This window comes from Chelonoidis abingdonii, chromosome 19, assembly GCF_003597395.2.
Source record: "Chelonoidis abingdonii isolate Lonesome George chromosome 19, CheloAbing_2.0, whole genome shotgun sequence".
Classification (NCBI taxonomy): Eukaryota; Metazoa; Chordata; order Testudines; family Testudinidae; genus Chelonoidis; species Chelonoidis abingdonii.
In genome coordinates, this window is record NC_133787.1 from 20,408,190 (window position 1) to 20,430,333 (window position 22,144).

Here is a 22,144-nt window from a genome sequence, read left to right on the forward strand (position 1 = left end):
CAGCTTACAAAGGGTTTACACATTTATCCTTTGATATACACAACATCATTTTCATCAGCATTAATGGAAGCTATGCACAGATGTCACAGATGTCAAGAGAGAGATCCCAGTGGACAGATTTCACTCACAGTCCCAAAGAATGAAAACACACATATATTCATGACACTTCAGATTCTGGGTTTTATCCCCTTTAGAGCCAAATTATCAAAAATGAAAGAGTAAAATCTCTCAAAATATAATCAGAAATTGTCATTTTTTTATTTTCATTTGACTGTTTTTTTCACAAGATAGTTCATGAAGTAAATACATTTCCAACCCAACCCAATGAATCTGCAAAATACAATAAAGATAATTATAAAACATAATATCGTGCACAATTTCTTCTCTTTCATTTGGGTGCCCATATGAAAACACCTCTCTGAAATGTATCCATGTAGAACATGTCTGGGTCCACACCATTCTCATTAAAACATCACACAAGATTTTCACACTATGAACCCAAACAACAAAAAAGATTTTTTAAAAATCTTTTAGTACTTCTATCATTCTCTGATTTTACATAAGCACACAATGACTTCTAGACCTTTTTGGCTAAGGAAAATCATTTTTATATGTAATAATTTTAGTTTTAAGAGATGGTTGAATCTATCCAATATTGTCTCCTATGATGATGAATTCTTTGTGAAAAAATGAAAATCTGTGTTTACCCCTCAGTACTACAAGAAAGGCTTCCATCATAATTATTTCTGTGTGTATTAGGAAGGATCTTGGCCGTCTTCATCATCACTAATACTAATTATGAGAGGTGCAGAGCTGTATTAACTGGTCTGGAAACAGCATTAAATCTTCATTTCAAATGTTTTTTATTAAAATATTTTGTCAAAATTAAAAAAAAAATTCCAGAAGCTCTATTTAAAATATATTTAAATATTTACACTTACTATTCATTAAGTAAGTGAATCTATTTTCAAGTCAGCCTGATGCTGTAATGCCAGTAGACTATTCCACCTACAACTGCCTGAAACCTCAGGAAGTACTAATGGCTTCAGATAGATGAACTCCTGTGGAGAATATTGGGGCCTCCAATGGAGGAAATGCATTCGACAGGGAGAAGAGTTATTAAACAGCAACCACAAACCAGAGGGAAGGCAATAGGAAACCACCCCCTGTATTTTCTCCCATGAGACCAATCATGGCAGAACAAAGGCAACATGATTCATGTGTGGCACTGGATGGTGAGATACCTCCCATGCCAAACGGCTCATCAAATTATCCTGGGGAGGAGGTTCCAGCCATCAAGAGTACCAGCTGCAGTTAGATGGTGCTGTACCAACTCCTTTGGGAAGTACAGTACTTGATGTTTGCACCAAAGAAAAGAATAATTTGAACCTTCATAAAGAATTATCAGAACAGGAAGATGGATTGTGAGGAGTATGTATGAAGGGAACTTTGCCATTGTGATCAAAGATGTGTGTGTGTGTGTATATATATATATATATATATATATATATATATATATATATATATATATGGAATCTGAGCTGTGATGGAATGGTAGAGGTCATTTCATGATGATGGATGGGTATGTGGTGTATACTCATGTTCCGAGAAAGTGAGAGAAAAGGGGTTGCATTTATTTTATTTAAGGAGACACCAAAGTGTGCACTTGGATATAATCCAATCAGCGATACAATCATTACAATTCGCCTTCAAGCAAAGTCAGTTAAAATGTTGATCATACAGGTTCATGCCTCAATGCAGCTGATGAGCGAACAATTTATGGCATTCTATGAATGATTTGAAGAGACACTTATTAAAACACCAAGTGAAGACATCACCCTTGTAATTGAAGATCTGAACACGAAAGTTGGAGCTGTAAGCTCTTAAAGAAATAAAGGGAGACAATGGACTGGGTTTACAATATGAGAGGAAGATGTTTAGTCGAAGTCTGTTACTGTAATCATCTGGTCATTACAAACACTATCTCCACCCAACATCCTATATGTTTACATATATGGAGGTCACCTGACAGTGTAACAAAGAACCAGATCAACTATGTAATGATACAGGGACACTGGAGATAAAGTGTCCAATGGACAAAGATGTCTCTGAGTGCACACCGTGGGTCAGACCATCAACTGTTACCCTCAAACATAAATTTAAAATATAAAAAGATAAGACATTTGGCAGGTCTGCTGTGTCTGCACTTGTCCTGAAAACTACATGTCAAGAACAGGTTTGAGTCACTATCATAGTAAAAGAGAAGAACAACCCAGATGAATTTTGGGATAAAATGAAAACTATCATGCTTGAAGCTTCCAAGGCATACATTCCAAAAAGCCAGTGTCGGACAGCACCACAATTAACAGAGAAGGTGACTGAGCTGCCGAAATGACTATGCAGAGTGGGAGTGGCTTGGAGACTGAAGAATGAAGGACAGAAAATATACTGTAAGAACTGAGCAGACAGATTGAAAGGTAGACTAGAAGAGACAAGAGCAAATACATTAAAGCAAAATGTAAGGAACTTGAGAATTAAAATAATAAAACAAAAGGTATGTTCACAGTGGTCAGACATTTTAGTAATAAGTTTTCCCTGCAACCAACCATAATAAAAGATCATGATGGCAGTGTTTTTATTGAAGGTGGTGATTTCAAACACAGAGAGATTACTGTGCCAACTTCTATGCCTCATCAGAGCCACTTACAATACAGGATGACAGAGAACAGAGTACAGAGCCAGAGTCATCAATCCTGAGCGAGGAAGTGGTGCGTGCTTTTATGAAAATGAAGCCTGGGAAAGCACCAGGGGTAGATAATGTGCCAGTAGAATTGCTGAAAGTGATTGGTGACGGTGGTATTGATCTCATGTGGAAAATTTGCAACAATGCATGAATGACTAGAAATTGACTGGATGATTGGACAAAGGGAATTTTTCTGCTCTTACCAAAGAAAGGAAATATAGCAGTACAGTGACAATCGTACCATCTTCCTGATATAGCATGCAAGTAAAGTGTTCCTCTGTATAATTCAGGATGGCACAAAGAAAATGACAGAAGCAGAACTACCATCACCAAGTTGATTTCAGAGAGGGCCGAGGCAAATATGATCAAACTGTGAATATCCAGCAATCCACTGATTAGGCGTTTCTCTGGCTATGCCAAAGCATTTGAGATCATCCATCATAGCACCCTCTGGAGAATACTGGCACATATGGGGATTCCAAAGCATCTAAATGAATTCATCACAAGTCTCCACCATCAACAGATCATGGTGCAAACATCAGTAGGTTTTCCACTGGCACATGGGAGACCAGGGCGCATTCTGTCCCCAAGTCTTTTTAACATGGGTGCAGAATTTATTCTGAGACAAGCCCTGAAAGTTTTGATAAAGTGGAAGGAACTCAGAAATGTTTTTTGTTGCAACCATCAATGGAATTCAACAAATGTTGGAGTCTGTTAAAAACAGTTAATGAAAAATATGGACTATTCCTGAAAGGGGCAAAAATAAAAATGCATGTATCTTGACACTATCAATAATATCAGGATGCAGGGGGACATCAAGATTAATGGTCAAGATGTAGAGGTAGTAGATTCATTTAATTACCTGGGATCAGACATATTCCAACCAAGAAGGCTATTCTAGAGAAATCGGAAGAAGACTAGGGATGGGTTGTTCAGCCATGGCCTTCTTTATAAAAGTGTGGAAAAACCGTGGTATACAAAGGTTCAACTAGTGAAAAGTTTAATTTTTTTCCATAGCGACTTATGGAGGTGAATCTTAGGGAGCTAATGTGGATTACTAGAAGAAAATGGAAGCCTTTGAAATGGGGTGCTGGCATAGACTCTTATGTTTGAAATATTATTGGAGAAAAGAGGACTCTCTGCTCTCGGAAATCAACAGGCACAAACTTATGTAGTTTGCTCACATCAGCCATAGAGATGGAAATAATTTTGAGAAAGTTATCATGGAAGGAGTTCCTGATGGGTCATCATAGTAAAGGCCCAGCAAGGAGATAAACAGATGGGGTGCCACTCATAACTGGGCGAGGCAGCTGCTGAATGTCCGAAGTTAGTGATGGATCAAGACTTCCAAAAATTCTGCTATGATGTCACCAGTATTCAGACATGAATAAATCGACTTTACTAACTTATAGCATTTTTACTGCATTTTTGACAGTTTGATTATTATTTTATTAGAAGAAACTGCTTTACAAAAACTCATTCATTATGTTCTACAACATTTTTTAAAATAGGTACTATCCCGATTTTACAGATGAAGAAACTGAGACACACAGAGGCTAACTGACCTGCCCAATTTACAATTCTGGTGGCTGCAATCTTAGGGTGTCCTATTATATTCCATACATAAAACAAAACTCAGCTACTTCTTAAGCTGAACAAATTCTTTACCTGTTGTAAAGAATATATTCCTGTAAACTTCTAAGAGATAATTTAGTATTGGAATATGGGAGTAGAGACGCAGAAATGTGCTAACAAATGAAACTGAGAACAACTGTTGTCTTTAAAATGCCACCTGATTTATGGGCTAGCCATGGAGAAGATTTCCCCCCCTCATATTGTATTAACCAATTCCAATTCCCATGCAACTTCCATGAATGCTAATGGAGGTTACTTGTGCATAGTAATGTATATCATATTGGATGTGTATGGTAACCCACAGAAGTTCTCCTGTGGCCAGATTTTATTCTGCACAAACACAATACTATATGATGATAAATTCATTCTCTCAGTTTACCTATATGATCCATAAATTTCTTTACTCGGTCAGGATCAACACTATTTGCCCAGTAACCTTCTTTCTTGAAATATGAACCAATTATTAAAGCATTTGCATCCAAGTAGCTCCTTACATTCTCCAGCGTCACTCCAGACCCAATCAGCACTGGAATCTTCACAGCATGTTCAACTTCTAAGGTGAAGAAAGCCATGTATGTAAATCCAGCATTAGGATTAAGCCTGCTCTAGAATCATTCTCCCTTCTCCCACCCTTAAAATTACAGAGATGAAATTAACCAGCCTTGACTTATCCAATTTCAACTGATATTTTGCTAAAAAACGATACTGATTGTCAGCAACACATAGTCTTGGTTTCTCTGGTAACGAATTACATGGCTTGTCTATTGAAACCACTTGTAATGACTGCTAACAAAAGAAGAGCTCTGTGTAAGCTTTCGAACTTGTCTCTCTCACCAACTGAGAATAAACAAAAGCTATTACCTGACCCACCTTGTCTTTCTCATATTCTGGGACCAACACAGCTACAACAAAACTGCATACTAACAAAACTGCATTTGTTTTGCATAGCACTATTTAAGCAAAGGAAACTGAGAGTTGGGGTCACACGAGACCACCATTGGCCATGCATCACACGGCAGTTTCGGTGCTGAGGAAAAGGCAAAGCCTGGGACTGAAATAATTAATGGCCACTCTTGTGACCCCCACTCCACATGGGGCAATGAGTGAATCCACTGGCTTCACTTGCACTAGCTCTTTCTTCTCCTGCCCCCCCAAACCAGGCTGCACAAAGATGCCCAAGAAGTAGGGTTGCCAACCCTCTCGATTTTGCTGGGAGTCTACTGGAATGACACTCTTGTCTCCCAGAGGCTACTGCAGCCAAACTGAGAGATTTTAAGCACTGACAGTCTGGCGGTGCAGCTGGTCTAAGGCAGACTCCCTACCTGCCTTGGCTCCGCACAGCTCCCGGAAGCGGCTGGCACATCCCTCTGGCTCCTGGGGGGAGATTGGGGTGTGTGTGTGTCTCCGCATGCTGCCCTCTCCTAGAAGCCACTGCCAGTGTGACGTGCTGGTCGCTTTCAGGAGCCAGCCGAGGTAAGCACCATCCCCCACACCTCCTCCAGCACCCCAGCCCCCTGCCTCAGCCCACACCCAAACTCCCTCCCAGAGCTTGCACCCCCTCCTGCACCCAAACTCCCTCCCAGAGACTGGATCCTGCACCCCCTCCCACAACTCAAGGGTGTTTGGGTTTGTGTGATTAGGCAGTTGGCAACCCTACCAAGAAGTCTCTGCTGAACTGAGCTTTTGAGGGAGCTCCCTTGCACAGCAGAAGTATAATGATTCTTCTGCATCTTGGATTCCCTTGTTACTAATATTACAGCAGTACCTAGCATCCAAATGAGATCAGAGCCTCATTTCGCTAGGTGCTGTACAAACACATAGAAAGAGGCAATCATTTATATTGCTGTAGCACCTAAAATAGAACCCAGATCACTCAAGTCGGAACCCAGTGTCTTGGGGACAGAATTTATTCCTGTGGGAGTTACTTAAACATCAAAATAAGGATTCTTAACTGTGTTATCAATTTCTCTCTCATCCCAAAAGGAAAAGAATAAAAACAAATCTTTCTATATGATAATTAAAGTGTAACAGTAACAAGACAACGACGTTATTCTTGTTTCCATTTATATCAGCACAGATGGGTTTTTTTGGGTGGAGGCGGTGAGATTATTAAAATGGCAGAACTATTCAATAGTGCTGTGTTCATTACAATTCTTTAGTTATCAGTTTAAATCACAATAATGGTAGTTGGAGAAGTGTATATTTCTACCAGGTCTCTTTGCTGAATTCATGCTATACAGATGGCTAGAACAAGATTTTCAGGGAAGAGGCAGCAAAACAGTGCTATTCCCTGTGAAAGGAAAAATGAACAGGCTCGCTAGTTGATCTTCTAATTTAGGGGAAGGGAAGTAGAGAAGCAAACAGTGGTCCTGAGGACTATTTGGACAACTCCATCTACTTTATTTGCAGGCCAAAGGCAGTGCTAGTAGAGATTGTTTTTGTTTTAAAAGGGCAATGGGACATAAAAGCAGCACATTATTTTATCTAGAAATAACACGTCACTTAAGAAGTCGAACCTTCGCCAGGTTGCATATGGTGAAATTCACCCCTGGGCAGAAGACAAGGTTTATGCAACACTGAAGTCCCTCTTCAGCCCTTGTGCAGTCCCTGTGCACAAGGGTGAATTTCCCTCAGGTTTATTCACGTGACTGTGTTCACTGTGAGATGTAAGCATTCTGAGGTTTGGGGGTTTTTTTTATATGACAGAAATTGATACAGGCCCAGAGAAAGTAGTTTGTAGTTCAGATCACAAATTTATTATTATGTTCAGTTTCTTTTATGGAGAAAGGACAGATGATTAACAGGAGTCTCTCAAAGGCACAAGTCAGTAGCTAGCTATGAAAAAATAAAGGTCCAGTTCTAATAGGTGCTGAACTTCCTCATGATCATTAACTTCAAACTGGATCTCACAAAAATGACTCGGTGCCTTGCAGGATTGGATGCTCTATTTGCTTCATCAAAGAAAATGGAGTAGAGCATTATTTCTGACCTTTACAGACGTATAAAAATTGCTTTACTTGGTGATAACAAGCTGGCATAGGTGGTTAAAGCATCAGGGAGCTAAGGGAAAGGATACATACGTGAAATATAAAACTCTGAAAGAAAATGTTGTTTACTTTTCATAAGAAGTGTAACTTGTTAATGATGCTACAGGAAAGACTATTTACTGCCATTCTGCTTCACCAAGAGAAGAACTACCTATACAAATGCTACTGAAGCTTTCTCTAGGTCAGATGTGCCAGCCTTCCTCTATCTAAAACAAACACCATCTGTCACATAATGTAAACCCAGAAGAATAAGACCATCCTACAGTGGAAGACAATTTTAAGCAAAGCCTTGCCCTGAATTAGACGCATCAGATGAGTCCGGCTATAGCCCTTTTCATGCCTATTTTATATCCTGACAGGAGTCCTGCTCACAATAATATTCATTAGGTTTCCACTATATTACCAAACAAAAACAAAATCAGAATTTTATTTATACAATGCCCTATCTATTAAGATCTATATCAGCTTTACTTAGGCTCAAATACAGATTTAACATGACATTCTTTTCACAGATATGCGTTGCAGTACTCAACTGCTGTCCCAGGAGAATTTGGCCACAAGTCTATTTGTTTTTATGAAAAGTGCACAGGACACATTGCAGGCACTATATAATTATACTATGTCAAAAAGTAAACTGATCATGCAGGAAGAGTAGAATATCTAAACTGATATATGGGCCTGAGAGAAGCTCTAAGAAGCAAAGACCAGGGGTACGTCTACACTATGGGATTATTCCCATTTTACATAAACTGGTTTTGTAAAACAGATTGTATAAAGTCGAGTGCACATGGCCACACTAGGCACATTAATTCAGCGGCGTGCGTCCATGGTCGTCACTCATTCCTTCCTCTGTGAAAGCAGCAGACAACCGTTTCGCTCCCTTTTATCCTGGGTGAACTGTGCAGACGCCATAGCATGGCAAGCATGGAGCCTGCTCAGATCAATACCGCAATCGTGGACATTGTAAACACCTCGCGCATTCTCGTACAGTCTATGCTGAACCGGGATCTGCAAAGCCAGGCGAGGAGGAGGCGGCGGCTATGGCAGTGCGGCGACGAGGGTGATGAGGACATGGACACAGAATTCTCTCAAACCGCGGGCCCCTGCGCTTTGGAGATCCTGCTGGTAATGGGGCAGGTTCTAGCCACTGAACGCCGATTTTGGGCCTGGGAAACAAGCACAGACTGGCGGGACCGCATAGTTTTGCAAGTGTGGGACGATTCGCAGTGGCTGCGAAATACGTTTTTGCATGCGAAAGAGACTTCGTGGAAACTATGGTGACCTGCCATTTCCCCTGCCTGAAAACGCCAAACCAAGATGAGAGCAGTCCGCTCACTGAAGAGCGAGTGCAATACCTCTGAAAGCTTGCACAACACCAGACAGCTACCGGTCAAGTAGGAACACACTTTAGGAGTGGAAAATCTGACTGTGGGGACGGCTAGTGATGAAGTAGCTGCAAAGCAATCATTAAGCTGCACTACAACAAGGTGCGACTCCTGGCAAACGCAACTAGAGTCGATGGCTTGCTGAAATCGGATTCCCTAACGGAGGGGCGATCAGATGAACCCATATCCCTATCTTGCACGAGACACCAGGGTGCCCAGTAAATGTAAACGCAAGGGGTACTTTTCAATGGTGCGCAAGATGGATCAACAAGGAGTCAACCCACAACCACGGAAATGCCAGAAGGTTTGTGACCTCGCATTCAGGACACACCCGTTTTAACGCTGCAGCAAAGAATTATCCCAGACCAGAAAAAAACGGCGTTGGGGATTTTATGAAATCTGTAGTTATCCGGGGTGACCCAACCACCCTTGATGCCATGGCTCTGAAGCCCTGACACAGGCAGCCTGGACAGTGGTCAGGAGCTGTTCAACCTAACAGGCATGACAAGGCAGAACTGGTGGTAGAAGTGCCATTTGGGCCATTTAAAGTGCCTGGCGCACCATTACTGACTCGTCAGACTTCGCAAAACCATACGTCCCCATTGTTTGCTGCTGCCTGCTTGCTCCACAGTCTCCATGAAGAGTAAGGAGGGAGGACCTTATGGTGGGTTGGCGAGGCTGAGAACAATCAGCTGGCCGGATTACGCACAGCCCACACCAGGCCGATTAAAAGAGACACCACGCAGCGGTGCGCCAAACAGAAGAAAGCTTGAAACGATTTCATCACGGCCAGGGATGGTGTAACTGTTTGTTTTTTCCCTTGATGACCCCCTCTGGATTGCCCCTCCCTGTAAGAACCACCCTCTCCCTTCGATTACAGCTTGTTGAAGAAATAAAGTCACCTATTTAAAAGTAATGTATTCTTATATTAAAAAGTCATTATAAAAAGAGGAGAGACATGACAAGGGTACATCCAGGTGGTGGTTGAGGAGGATAGGAGGGAGGAAGACTACTAAAAACATTCAAATGTGTAATAGACAGCCTTGTTGGTTGGGCCCTGTCACGGGACGGTGAAGTGACAGTGCACGAAGGCCTTCCCCCACTCAGTTCTACAACATTGGGTGAGGAAGCACATGGAACATTGGTGCAGTGGTCAGGGCTGGTTACACAAGGGCTGCAGCGCACTGCTGTGACCCGCTTGCTCTTCCTGAAGCCCACCAGACGTCGGAGGATATCAGTTTGATCACGCAGCATCCCCCGCGTTGCTCCCCGCCATTGCTCGATCTTCCGTGCCGCATCTCATCTCGCAGCGGTCCTCCTACTCCTCAGTTCGCCCTCCTATCCTCACGCCTGGCAATCTCCTTGTACTTGATAACACGTCCTTACCACCCTATCAGCATTAACCTTTCATTGCGGGTACTTCCATGATTTCAAGAACATTGTCCTCGTGTCTCTTTTCCTCCGCCTTATTCTGAGATAGCCTTCGGATGAGTAGGGAGACGTGAAGAATGGCGCTGCAGAGGAGGGAAAAAGGAGAAATCATTTAAAAAGATACATTGACAGAACAATGTATACTCTTATCGGCAGTGAACAAACTATTCACTACATAGCACATGTGATTTCACTAAACAAGGTCGCATTTTGCAATCTTAATATTGAGTGCCAGCGGCTCTGGCGGCTGTCTACAGAACTCACAGACGCAGCGCCCGGGCATCAGAATCAGCTTGCCCGCGCCTATGGTAAGCCATTGTCCTTCGGGCTTCTGCACACCTTCACATATACATGCCCTCCTTTCCCAAAACCCACCAGCAAATCCGTTCAGTTGGATGCTTTTTTCGTGTTACAAGACAGACAGCAGAAAGCACGCCCTCTCGCAATTCTGTGTGAATCCTTTAACCCCTCCCACCACCCCATCTGGTATCGACGTGAAAAGCACTGCCTAATCACCCTCCTCCCGAACCCCTCACACTGACATGGCTGGTAGTAGCGGAAGATCCCTGTAGACAAACGCAAAAAAGCTCCCGCGCTATTCCCCTCCCCCGTTGGCTATGTTGCAAGAAACATTTCTTCTTTAAAAGCACATGCACAACACCCAGTAGGATGGCATCTCTGTCCCCTTACTTAAATTCCCTGAAATTTCAACCAGTGTTACCAGAACGATATCACTCTCCTGATGGATAAACACAGCGAGATAAACCATAACGGATGTTTCTTGAAATGCCACAATCACCAGACCATATCAGCTATGTTGGTCATGCAGTGATACCTGATTACTGCTACAGCTGCATGGCTGGTAAATGGTCACGAAGGTGGACAGAAATAAAGGCTGCCTGCCCAGAAAACCTTCTTAAAAGGCTTTGAGTACCTCCAGGACGCTTCATGAGATGTCCCGGAGGATTTCCGCGTCGCATCCCAGACATGGTTAAAAACCATTTCCATAACTGTCTGGCCGCGAAAATGCATCCCAAGTCTCAGGCAAAATCAATCATAAACATGCTGCTCTTTAAACCATGTTTTATATTACAAAGGTACGCTCACAGAGGATCGGGTCCATGGCTTCACGTCCGGCTATGCTGGAGGCTGGGAGGTCATTCCGTCTGGTAGAAAAGCTCCTGGCTGTTGGGCTAACAGAGTGCTGTGTCTCTCTGCAAGCTCGTCCTCCTCTTCCTCCTCCTCATTTCCCGCCCACAGAATCCCAGTTTGCTGAGATTAACAAACCACTTCGGAATCCAGACACGGGTGGAGTGGCGGTGGCGGACACACCTAGAATGCATGCAGCTCAGCAAAAAGGCTAATGTTTTGGTCCTGCCTGGACCTTCCATTGCTCTCTTGGTTTATCTGGTAGCTTCTCTGAAGCTTCTTAACTTCCTCGCACGCACGAGTCCCCCTGTTGTTCTCCACAATACCTTGGAAATTTTTCAAATATTTTTCATTTTTGTCTTTGGAACCGGAGTTTTGTTAGCACAGAATCCTCTCCCATATATGCGCAGATCCCCAGTACGCTCCCCTGCAGTCCATGCTGGGAGCTCTTTTTCGAGTATCAGGAAAGACGCATGTTACTTGCTGATGAGCTCATTGTGTGTCACCTGCGCTGATAGAGCTCCAGCCGGCTCAAACAGGAAATCGAAATTCAAAGTTGCTGGGGACTTTTCCTGTCTACCTGTGCACAGTGAATCAGAGTTGAGACTTGGCTGTCGCCCCAGAGCGTCACAATGGTGCAGCTAAGAGGGATACCATCCGGAGCCAAACCTCGATTGCGGCCCCATTTAACTCTCATTCGATATGTACTACCAATTTTAGCGCTACTCCTCTTGTCGGGGAGGAGTACAGAAACCGATTTAAAGAGCCCTTTATATCGATATAAAGGACCTTGTTGTGTGGACGGGTACAGCGTTAAATGGGTTTAACGCTGCTAAAATCAGTTTAAACGCGTAGTGTAGACCAGGCCCGGGACAATGAAAACTGAAATGTGCTATTTCAAAGGGTTCCTTAAATAACAAAGGATCAAGCATCCTGCTGTAATCTGTGTGTGAAATAGACCCTCCACACAAAGATCTGTCTCTTCCTGTGCAGAAGGTGGAGCCAGCCAGAAAGTGCCAGGAGAGGGAACATACACCATCCCTACTACCCACTTTGGCATTACATTTGGTTACCAAATTGAGTGTGAAGTCACTCAAATTATTTTAAACAGATACTTTCACACAGTAAAACATAATGTTGATCCATATCAAATGGTTTACATTTTGGTATTGTTTAATAAGACTCGCACTATACCACTGCCCAAATTCTAACTTTTTATTTTTTAAATAGGCAACAGCAGTAAGGGAATCAGTACGGTATGATGTTTCTGCATAGTAAAATTAAACAATTATTACATTTGTTAATTGTCTCTAAACTCAAAACCTTGTTTGTAACTCTTAAGCCAACTCTTCTCAAGCTACTGTACTTTTTCAGATAATTTTGTGACTATGCATTCTATGTGACGAGATCTCAAAGTTTATACAATTATACTTAGACATTCCTCTGCTTCAATAAACGATAACTAGAGGGCACTGTGCTCTTTCTTGTGACAGTACATCTACATACACGTCTAATAAAAATCAGATGAAATAGGATTTAGTTGCAAAGCATAATGAAAGCTTTTGAACTAGGATATGCACAAGTTGCATGAAATAAAGGCCAAAAATTCATACCTTTAAAAAAAAGGCCAATAGTGTAAAACTAAACAATGTCCCAATAACCTGATCAAATACTTTTCTTTAACATGTTTTTTCATATGCAATAATCATTGTACCATACAGACTGTATTTATCGTATGTCCTGCACTGTGACACATTTTAGTTATTTGAATTCAAAGGGTTTTTTTTTCATCATTATGCTTAGCGCTTGTAAAAAGTGCAGATTAGAGACAGAAGTCCTCTCTTTATCTATAGAACAGGTACAGCACAGGCAGCAGCAATGTGCCTCTACCCCAACATAAGCAAACCACCTACGTGCAGAAAGGTAAATTGGTCTCCAGGTCCCCACTGTGAACAATGCCAACAAAGGTGCAAATTATTACTATCTACGCTGGTGGTTTTTGTGACATGGGCATTTGTCCAGTGGTTATTTGACTACAGCCACTAACTCATTTTCCCATAGTTCATCAAACAGTCATCAGATAGTAAAAACTTTTTAGTCACTTCCAACCTGGACTGGATATGGACTGGAGATCTAAAGATGAAAGCACCTATCCTCCAAAAGCAAACCTTGAGCTATTTAGACTTGGACAAGTCTCCCACCATAGACATTTTTATAATATAATTTTGCCTATCTGAAAGATAAACACATTCTCAAACAGAAATATAATCTGCTAAGAAATTAAATGCAACATAAAATGCTCAGCATTCTAGGCTTCTTAATGGCCTGGCAGGGGCAGAATACAAGAGCACAAGGGACTTTGGGTCCCTCACTTCCTAGACTAGTGCTGCTTAGGTACTTTGTAGAACCGAAGTAGCTGGGTACTACAGAGAGGCCAATAGTCACTGACAGCATAAGTAATGCCTGCCAGCTGCTATGTAGAATGGACTGGTAGTTGCCTCAGAGGAGCCTGCTTGCCTGCACTCATAAACAGAGGAAAAGCGACATAGCAGGGCCGGTGCAACCATTTAGGTGACCTAGGTGGTTGTCTAGAGCACTAGGATTTGGTGGGCATCATTTTCTTCGGCAGTGACCGCGGCGGCTGGATCTTTGGCCACCCCGGTCACTGCCGGTATTTAGGCGGAGGGAGCTGGGGCAGGGGGTTGCAGGGACGACCCCCTGCAGCAAGTAAGGGGGGGAGTGGCACGCAGGGGAACTCCCTGCCCCAGCTCACCCCTGCCCCACCTCCTCCCCGAGCATACCATCACTGCTTCACTTCCCCCGCCTCCCAGGCTCACAGCGTCTAAGCTGATTGGCACTGCAGGCCTGGGAGGCGAGAGAAGTGAAGCAGCAATGGCGTGCTCAGGGAGGAGGCAGGGGTGACGCTGGGGTGGGGGTGTGCCTCAGAAGCGAAGGGGTGGGGAAGCTGTCGCGGGGGGGCGCCTCAATGGCGGAGGGGGCTGCGGGGGGGGGCGCCTCAGGGTGGGGGCTTGGGGATGGAGGAGGGCGCAAGGTGGAAGTTTCGCCTAGGGCACAAAACATCCTTGCACCGGCCCTGCATATCTGTAGTCATCTATAAAAGATTTCCAGAGATTAATATATGAGAGATCCTCAGGATATCATGTGAAAGGACCTTTGGTCAGGGCTGGTCATGGCAAAGCATCACCACATTAGGAGGCTTGAATTAAGGTATCGACACAAACTAAAAACAAAATTCTAGCCCCTACACACAGTTTCCTTGTTTGACAGAAACACTTCTTTCCTACCTCAAATCACAGTCAATTCAATACATCAGAGACAAAGGCACTCGCATTTCTGTATAGTTGCATAACAAATCTGAAAAAGGATATGGCAAAATCTCAATTCCCTTTTCAGTTCTGCTTTCAAGAGACAGCTGATCAGATCAAAGCTTAAGTTGGCATAAAATGTTTTAAATTATACATTTTGTAACATGATGAAAGGTGTCCAATTTTGTCTACATTTAGCCTTCATTGTAACTGTACTTCTAACAACACAGAAACTTGTGAAATGCAAAACTTCACTCACACGAACATTCAACTTTGTGCACTGTAGGTCTGATTCCTTTAGAGAGATTACCAACACTGATGTGCTTAAACTGTCATTTCCTACCCGAGAATACTGATTTTTCAAGAGGTCCCTCCCCAATTAACAATTCAAAATTACTGACCCTCTTAAACGAGGGATTCCCATACGGTCACAAAATCTCAGCACTTAGCTGTGTGACCTAACCAAAACAAACCCAGGATACTAGGTTTGTTGTATTCACGACACAAAAGTGAAAGCTACACAAATGGGTATACTTTGTGTCATTTCTCAAGTCAAGGGAAGCTATGTGCACACATCCGAGAACAGAATTTTGCCTTCTGGTTTTTATGACTTTTTGAGACTCATCTGGTTTTTCCATTGAAGAAAGGGGAAACAAAAAACTAATTTAAGGGTGTCAGATATCAGAAGGGTAGCCATGTTAGTCTGGATCTGTAAAAGCAGCAAAGAGTCCTGTGGCACCTTACAGACTAACAGACATTTTGGAGCATGAGCTTTCATGGGTGAATATCCACTTGATGCATCCAACAAAGTGGATATTCACCCACGAAAGCTCATGCTCCAAAACGTCTGTTAGTCTATAAGGTGCCACAGGACTCTTTGTTGCTAATTTAAGGGTGTGGGTGATACAAGGTTAGGTCTGTCAAACTTTATATTCACATTGTTTTCAGAAGGTTCTGTTTCATGAAACAATTTTTGTTTAATACTGAGAAAATCTATTACTTTAAGAGGCCTATCTTCATAGGCCAACTTTCCACTGCAGTTTACCTAATCATGGGCTAAAATGTAGTCATTTATCATCTATCTTTGGCAAGGGCTTTGTTTTAATTCTGTATATGCATATGAAAACCTGTTCTGACAAGTTTAATATGCCTTGAAACAATATAGTGTTGAACTTGTATTATATGGATAAATACTGGAAATTTCCAATAACTATGTAACATTCCGAATGTGGTCTGATACACAGATCTCTGCTAAATATGTAAAACATGTAGTATGTTTTTCACCTGCCTTTTCTTCTTTAGAATTGTAATAAGGAAGGATGAATGACTGATTGTCTTTAGACCAGAAAGAGCCATGTTTAAAGCAGCAAGAATGGAACCCATAAAAGTAGCCTTCTTGTTTCTTCAAATGATTTTTGCTAAAAAGATGCTAAAAATGTTCCCTGTCTTGGTTGAGCATATGATGATTATTTTCAGAGCTGATCCTGGGAGGTGATGAACACCAGCCATGTTGATGGGAGCTGACTTCAGATGAAAGTTGCGGGTGCTCAGCATTTCTCAGATTCAGGCCATTCACCTATGTGAGTATCAATCCTTAACAGAATCAACTGTAACAAAGGAGCAATCCAATCTGTTGAAGACAATTCAAACCTGTGCCAATATAGTAACATTAGGCACCACACATGATATCTACACAGGTCAGAAATCATGGGTCAAGTTGCTCCCCCTTAGAAACAAATACGCCATTTAAAAGTAATTTAAATGTCACATATTTTTCCATTTATCAGAGAAAGAGAATTCTTTTTCAAATCTTAAAGGCTACACTTCCCCTAGTATTACTGCACTGAAATGTCTAAGGGCATGGCTACACTTGCAGATGTAGAGCACTTTGAGTTAAACTAGCCTTCGTAGAGCGCAGTAGGGAAAGCGCTCCAGTCTGTCCACACTGACAGCTGCCAGCGCACTGGCGTGGCCACATTAGCAGTTCTTGCAACTGCCACAGAGAGTAGTAAATTGTGGTAGCTATCCCAGCATGCAAGTGGCTGCAAGGTGCTTTTCAAATGAGGTGGGGTGGAGTGTGACAGGCAGTGTGTTGTGTATATGTGGGGGGGGAGGAAGAGAGTGGGGTTTTGGAGGGCTGAGAGCATGTCAGCATGCTGTCTTGTAAGTTCAGACAGCAACAGATCTTCTCCTCCGCCTCCCTCCCGCCTCTCTCTCTCACACACAGCTTTCCAGAGTAATGGTTGCTTTGTCTCGGAGCAGATAAGCAGCCGGCTGTCAAACTGAGCTTTCAAAAGGCATATCCAAAACAATGACAAGAGTGGCCACTTGATTTAAGGGGATTATGGGACATTTCCGGAAGCTGATCAGAGTGCAGTAATGCAACACCTCGTTCACACTGACGCTGGGGCGCTTCAGAGGGGGTGCATCAAACGTTATTCTACTCGCCGAGGTGGAGCACCAGGGGTGCTCTAGCCATGGAGTCAGAACACTCTACGTGTCTTGCCAGTGTGGACAGGTAGTGAGCTAGTGTGCCCGGGGTTCCTTTAATGCGCTGTAACTCACAAGTGTAGCCAAGCCCTTAATCTCAGCAGATTCCTCTCTTCCTGCTGGAATATCAGTTTCACAATGAGAAATCCAATTATAAATATTCATTCCATGTTAATAGTTAAGTATTTTTAGTTAGCCTAGTTATGAGCCTTTTTTTAAAAAAGGCTATGGACAATCTCATTCTTAAATTATAATCATGTAGAAATTGAGCCTTCCTTTTCTTACAGGATGCCAATATGAGTAACAATTTTACCAAGCATATTTTCTCAATATTTACAATAATTTTAACTTTTATGCTATAAAAATTGTTTTTATAAACATGCTACTGTACATCCAACCAGAACCCAAATTGCTATGGTTTGTGCTAGACCAAATCAAACTCTACAGTGAAAGAAAGCTTCTCTGTTTTTAGGACAGAGAACGTATAGATTTCTCTCTATATTAATCCAGAAAATGATTCACTGGTTGTTGCCTGACCTTCGTGTGACAGCTCTCACCTTTCAATTCTTTAGGATCTGCCTGCATTCCAGTAGCTGTTCCAGTCAATACAATCCCATCAGCGAGGAAGAGCTCAGCAGCCTTAGCAGTCTCTGATATACTGACATCTGCTGTCAGAGAGTGAGCACTGTAAACAGCAGAAACATAACCTGTTACTTTCAGCATACACACTTGCCATCCACCTTGTTCCATGTTAGACTGCTTTTCTTACAACTCATGACTGTATTTCAGTTCCCTGTTGTCAGAACCACGGAAGATTGGCTTTTTGAGTGTTAAAAGCACTTTTTACAGTTGAAATTAAAAACACAATGTGAGGAAGAAAAAAAGTTTTGCCATCCTATCCCCCATAATCCATTTGTCTCTTTGTCTGGGTCTCACCCTATCTACACAGTGACTGCTAAATGTGCTAGACTGTCATCCCGGAGTACCAACTGAGCTGGCAGCTTTTGTATTGAATGCCCAATTTTCATAGATGCTGAACTCTCCTGATTTCAAGTGGAGTTGTAGGTGCTCAGCTCTTCTGTAAATCAGGTCCTTGTCCTTCAGGAATTGGATTAAGAGCATCACCTCATTTCATAAAGGCCAACAAAAAGTACTAACTTTCAGTCATTTGCAAGCACTATATCCTGGATATCTGTCTTTGGAGAAAAACTGAAAGCAGCTATCTTCAAACACTATTTGCTTCATGCATCCAAAGATGTGCCATTCAAATTTTAAGCAGTAACTGTCAGTAAGATGTGTAAGCTAGCCTCTTTTTCCGAAACCTACATCTATCTACAGCAACTTCAGCTTTAGACAGCTTCAAAAATTTGAGAAAGTTTTAGCCTTTGAAACATCAACTTTTACATTTATAATTTTCCCTTAACTTTTCTACTATAAAATCAGGAAATATGATAGTTACGAAAGACAATATTATACAGTAACCTGATATCCTGTTCTGGTAGTACTGAGCACTAACCACAAAAGACCAGTAGTCCTGGGACTAGAGTCTTTCTTTTTGGACCAACCAGATCTGAGAATGGAATAGAAGGAACTTGCTTCACTAATATTGAGAGGCAGTGCCTCTTCCGGCACATTCACTCTGCCATGACCCTCTCCAGTAGTGTGACTGTGGTACAAAAAGAATATCAAACTACTTTTTGCAGCCAGAAGAAAGTCATTGTGATGTCAGGGCCTTGACGAGGTTGTGCATATGTAAAAATACGGAGGGAAAAAACAGAGTTAAAGGCAACGGAAATTCCTGACGCTAGTAGCAGAGGCTAACCTAGGGAACAGTTTGTCAAGTTAGAGAATTGGATACTGCTAATTCTTGGTGCCAGGCATTTTGTTGTTGTTGTTGTTGTTGTTAGGGAAAATACCACAGCCCTTTAACCCTTGCTCTTTAGTTCAATAATCCTGTGAATATTTGTTTCCCATAAACTGGTTAGATCACATTCTCCTTTCCACTACTAACCAAGCAAATAACAAACACCACATTGCATCAGACAATGAACAACTCAGTGTACATTCTAAATATTAGTATCTCATATGACAAAGATGAGAATACATGCACAAAGTACCATGTTCTGGGACTTCTCAGGAGAAGAAATATCACTGTGCGGATGTGCAGAATATGCAGAAATGAAGCTAAAAAGAAAATGCTTTGAAGGAACCTTTAAACTTACGTTGAAAATGCTGCATTTCATTTATTATAATGAAATGTTTCTTTTCTTAAAAATCAAATATTAAACATGCCCCAAACCCAGCTATTTTCATGACTTTTCCCACACTCTGTACAAACATCTTTCTTGAATTCAAGCTACTTGATACATGCAATTTGCAGCTTTTTGGTTCTCTCTTTTTCTGAACTAAATTTCAAAGAAACATCTAATAACAGAAAGGACTGTGTGACAATTGTGATGAAATGTCAGCTGGAATTCACATAGCTGTCATAAGATGCTTGCTGTCTGATAATCATAACACATACTCCATATCCACATACAGCATTGATTTAAAATTGAAGAAACCAATATTAGATGGAGGGGAAGGGATAAGAGCTTTTAACGTGGCAAAAATCTCATTATTTGTATGTGTCACATTTGGTAGCCACTCATATAACTTGAATTAGCCATTTTAGATGCTTAACCTCACGAAACATGATTTATTTGTAAACATAATAAGGAGATACATCTAACTGATAGAATGCATCACGTTATGTCACACATAAGACATTTACAAATTCTGAAAGTTAAACAACTGCAAATTCTACAGACGCAGAAAGCTGCAGTTTATAGGTGCAAGTTTAATAGTTTTGCAAGACCCTGCGTGAGCAGTAAAGTTCTCCCAATATTCATTTCTGAGCAATTAATAAGATGAATGTAAAATGAACATCAGATCATTTTTACATTAACACATACGTAAACAGTGCTCATATTTACCTGTGTTTCTTTTTAATATCGGCAAAAATTTGAACATGCTGTGCTCCAATCTGTTTTCGGTATCTTAGCAGATCACCTGCACAGGCATTTATCATCCCTTCATCAGCAACATGGGAAAAAACAAACCCTTCAACTCGGATAAAATCAAGACCTAGAAAAGAAATTTGAAATCTGAAGATGAAATTGAACTGCGAAGAGAAATTACATTTCTCCTAAATTTCATCCTGTAATTACATTTTCGTCTATTCTGATACAGTAATGAGAGGTTCTCAGACATTGGCACAAAAAGCAAGTCTCTTCTGATAAGCAGTTTGTCAAGTCTAGTTAAAACATGTGTTAATGATTTTTAGTGCAACCCATCACTGTGGCCTTTGGATGCAGGGGATACATCAAGAGCAACACAAACTGAATTTCCACAAAGAGCCTCCACACACACACTTTGTACCTCCCAGGCCCACTACAAGATAAAATCTGTAAGCTGGATGGTGAGATATCTCCTAACTGCAGCTAAGATACAATCTTTGGATTTTGATGTACAAATTTCAGATTTGAAAACCGATTTCTAAAACTTTCTGCAGTTTTTATTTAATTGGTCAAATTTAGAGATCTGGACTTGCAATCCTTACAGAGGTTGAATGCCCTATTAAAATCAGGCCCAATTAAAAATGATTTTCAGTTGTGAACTTAGAACATTACTGGTTAACCCAGTAAAATGGCAGTTCTCAAACTTTTGCACACTGTGGGGCTCTATTTAAGACAATGACTTTCATTTTTCCCTTTCCCCCACATTCTCTCCCCTCCCAGTATACCAAACTCACATCTGCCTTGCATCAGCTATAGTGTTTGATGCTATGAAGAAGCAACAATAGGTAGTAAAGGAACAAGATGAATCTACATTAATTATATGGCTCCCTGCACTGTAGTATCTGAGCACCTCCCTATCTTTAACTTATCTATCCTGTGATGTAGGAAAGTGCTATTATCTCCTGTGACAAGGTGTGCACCCCACATTGGCCCTGCAAGAGCTGAGTTGGACCAGGTGGAGAAAATCACCTAATTAGGCTGCAAAATTAGGCTCCCTAATTAGGGAGCTTTAGCCTGGGGATAGCTAATTAGAGAGAAGCTCACCTGTGAGAGATAGGCAGGGCTTCTATAAAAGACAGGAAAATGGAAACACAAGGGGTAACAGGGAGAAGTGTTTGAGAGGCTGCAGAAGCAAGTTGCCTAGTTATTCCCTGGGAGGAGGGAGTGAGGAGACTGGCAAACCCAGAGAAGTGGGGAAGGCCAGGGGATATAGAAGCATCTCAGGGAAAAGCAGCAAGATATAGGGACTGGACTTCAGCTGCTGTGTAGAGGGAACCTGAGCCAAACCTGAACTAGAGGGTGGGCCTGGGTTCCTTTACCAGCTACTGCAGTAGTGGCACTGTGAGGAAATGAAACAGAAGACTGTTTGAGACTGTTGGAGAGCAGGACCCTTGACTCATCCACCTGAAAGGGAAACCAGGATAGTGACCTGGCTGGAGGGCTAAGTCAGGAGGACAGCTGTGGCTCCTGAGAGCAAGAGAGGAGCTGCAGAGAAGAAGCTAACTGGGTATAACCGCTGGAAGGGGTGTTGGCCTGACCAAGCTAATCCCCAGAACTGCCAGGAGGTGGTGCTATCCAGTGGTTGGCAGAGCACTTTGTCCCATCCCCACTTTACAAATGGGGAACTGAGGCACAAAACGGCTAAATGACATTGCTTTCTGTTTTGTCTTCTGAAAACTGTCAGGTTCAATCTCATCTCTTGTGGTCAGGATTCCACAGAAGGAATCTGACACCGAGAATGTTGTCCTCAGCCCCTCAGAGACTCACCCTGGGTTCTATCAACTGCATCATGCTTGTGCAGTAAGCAGTCATGTTGAGTTGCAGCGAAAAAGACTGTCTTAAAAACAGTGAGGCCCCAGCCTATTAAAGCCCATGTAGA

The 22,144-nt window shown here is 42.0% G+C and overlaps 1 protein-coding gene across 1 annotated transcript in view; it reads right to left on the reverse strand.

The window, feature by feature from the left end:
- Positions 1-234: 234 nt before the first annotated feature.
- LOC116815656 (uncharacterized protein F13E9.13, mitochondrial-like) overlaps positions 235-22,144 on the reverse strand; it is a 52,042-nt gene continuing 30,132 nt past the window's right edge. The window contains exons 5-7 of the mRNA XM_032764185.2: positions 20,182-20,332; positions 17,764-17,891; positions 235-4,931 (exon numbers count right to left, since the gene is read on the reverse strand). Coding sequence (XP_032620076.2) covers positions 4,741-4,931; positions 17,764-17,891; positions 20,182-20,332 — 470 coding nt within the window. The 3' untranslated portion in view covers positions 235-4,740. The remainder of the gene's footprint in view (positions 4,932-17,763; positions 17,892-20,181; positions 20,333-22,144) is intronic.